This window comes from Oryzias melastigma, unplaced genomic scaffold (genome assembly GCF_002922805.2).
Source record: "Oryzias melastigma strain HK-1 unplaced genomic scaffold, ASM292280v2 sc00485, whole genome shotgun sequence".
In the NCBI taxonomy this organism is placed as follows: domain Eukaryota; kingdom Metazoa; phylum Chordata; class Actinopteri; order Beloniformes; family Adrianichthyidae; genus Oryzias; species Oryzias melastigma.
In genome coordinates, this window is record NW_023417079.1 from 1,707 (window position 1) to 2,979 (window position 1,273).

Sequence of the window (1,273 nt, forward strand, 5' to 3'; positions counted from 1 at the left end):
GTGAACGAGCATCCACACAACCATTACCTTCATGGATTGCATTCAGGACCTCCTTCTGGCCTTCATCATCATAAGTTTTGACGTCAAAATTTAACTCCTCGAGTCTATATGATAAACAAAAGTGGGTTGTTGCAAAATAAAAAGTTACTTTTAAAGAAACAGACATATTCATCAAGACACTCAGCAGTAGAGTGGGAGAGAGATACCGTTTCTCCAAGTTGTCGCAGTCAGCATTTGTTCCAGTCCTTTTACTCAACTTCAGCCGAAAGAAAAAATTCTCCTGGTTGAAAATGAGAGCCAGACCTCGCCGTTTGTGGTTCATCTTGTACTCCTCAAGTGGGTTCAAATCAAATCTGTTATAAATGAAAAAAGAGGAAAATCAGAATTCAGGAATAAATGTTCTTCCTTCAAGATTACATAAGAAATTAAATAGGTTTTTACTTGTTGGAAGAGTCAGTCTCACACGGGTTCTCTGCAAGAGACAAAAACATTCACATCCAATGAATTATAAGACACTGCAAGTAAGTAAATACAATGATTGAAGAAGGTTTTGAAGAAGTAATCAAAAAAGGCATAGTGCTGCAGTCAGAGCTGTAGAATTCTTTCTCTTTAGGATTTCTTGGATAAGGCTTTGTCACAGTTTGATAATAATAATAAATGTAATAGACTATATTTTATTTGTGCTGTTTCAAAAGCTCAAAATGTACAAAATTTCACACACATGCTGCTAGCTTGAGTCTACAACGGCCGCTGGAGTTTTATCAACCTTTGACTTAAGGAAGAATCCGCCATTTTGAATTAATAAAAATCTCTTTTAGTACCAGCTAAAGTTGAACATTTGTCCAAGGGAAACCTTCAATCATTTTGTAACTTCTTGTGCGTCATTGGGAAGCAACTGTGGAAAAAAAGTTTGCACGTGGAAAGCTTGCATGAGTGGCGTTCTCCTGTTCAATGCAAATTTATCAATGTAAAATTGTGAAAATTAAGTTGAAGGTGCATAGTGGCTGCTTAGAAAGTAAGCCCAGGTCAAAGTTGATTGTTGAGGGCGGCGGTCGCGCATAGAAGTGGCTAGTGAGGGGCACAGTGTTACATAGAAACGAGCGGCAAAGGCAGGTAGCGCCCGTGGACCATTCAACCTAACTTGCTGCTTTAATTTGAATTACCTTTTTCCACAAATAAAGATTTCAAACATCTATTATTTTAATTGTTATATTGAATGTGAATAAACTGACATGAAAAAGACTTGGATTAGTTCACAGACCTCAACACAAAG

The 1,273-nt window shown here is 37.3% G+C and overlaps 1 protein-coding gene across 2 annotated transcripts in view; it reads right to left on the reverse strand.

The window, feature by feature from the left end:
* Positions 1-1,273, reverse strand: part of LOC112138146 (caspase-6-like) — a 4,566-nt gene that overhangs the window by 1,554 nt on the left and 1,739 nt on the right. The window contains exons 3-5 of one of the 2 annotated variants that reach the window (XM_024260721.2): positions 442-472; positions 207-353; positions 28-104 (exon numbers count right to left, since the gene is read on the reverse strand). In XM_024260721.2, the coding sequence (XP_024116489.2) occupies positions 28-104; positions 207-353; positions 442-472 (255 nt within the window). Of the gene's footprint in view, positions 1-27; positions 354-441; positions 473-1,273 lie in introns of both variants that reach the window. The other variant, XM_036211086.1, reaches the window with a different exon arrangement.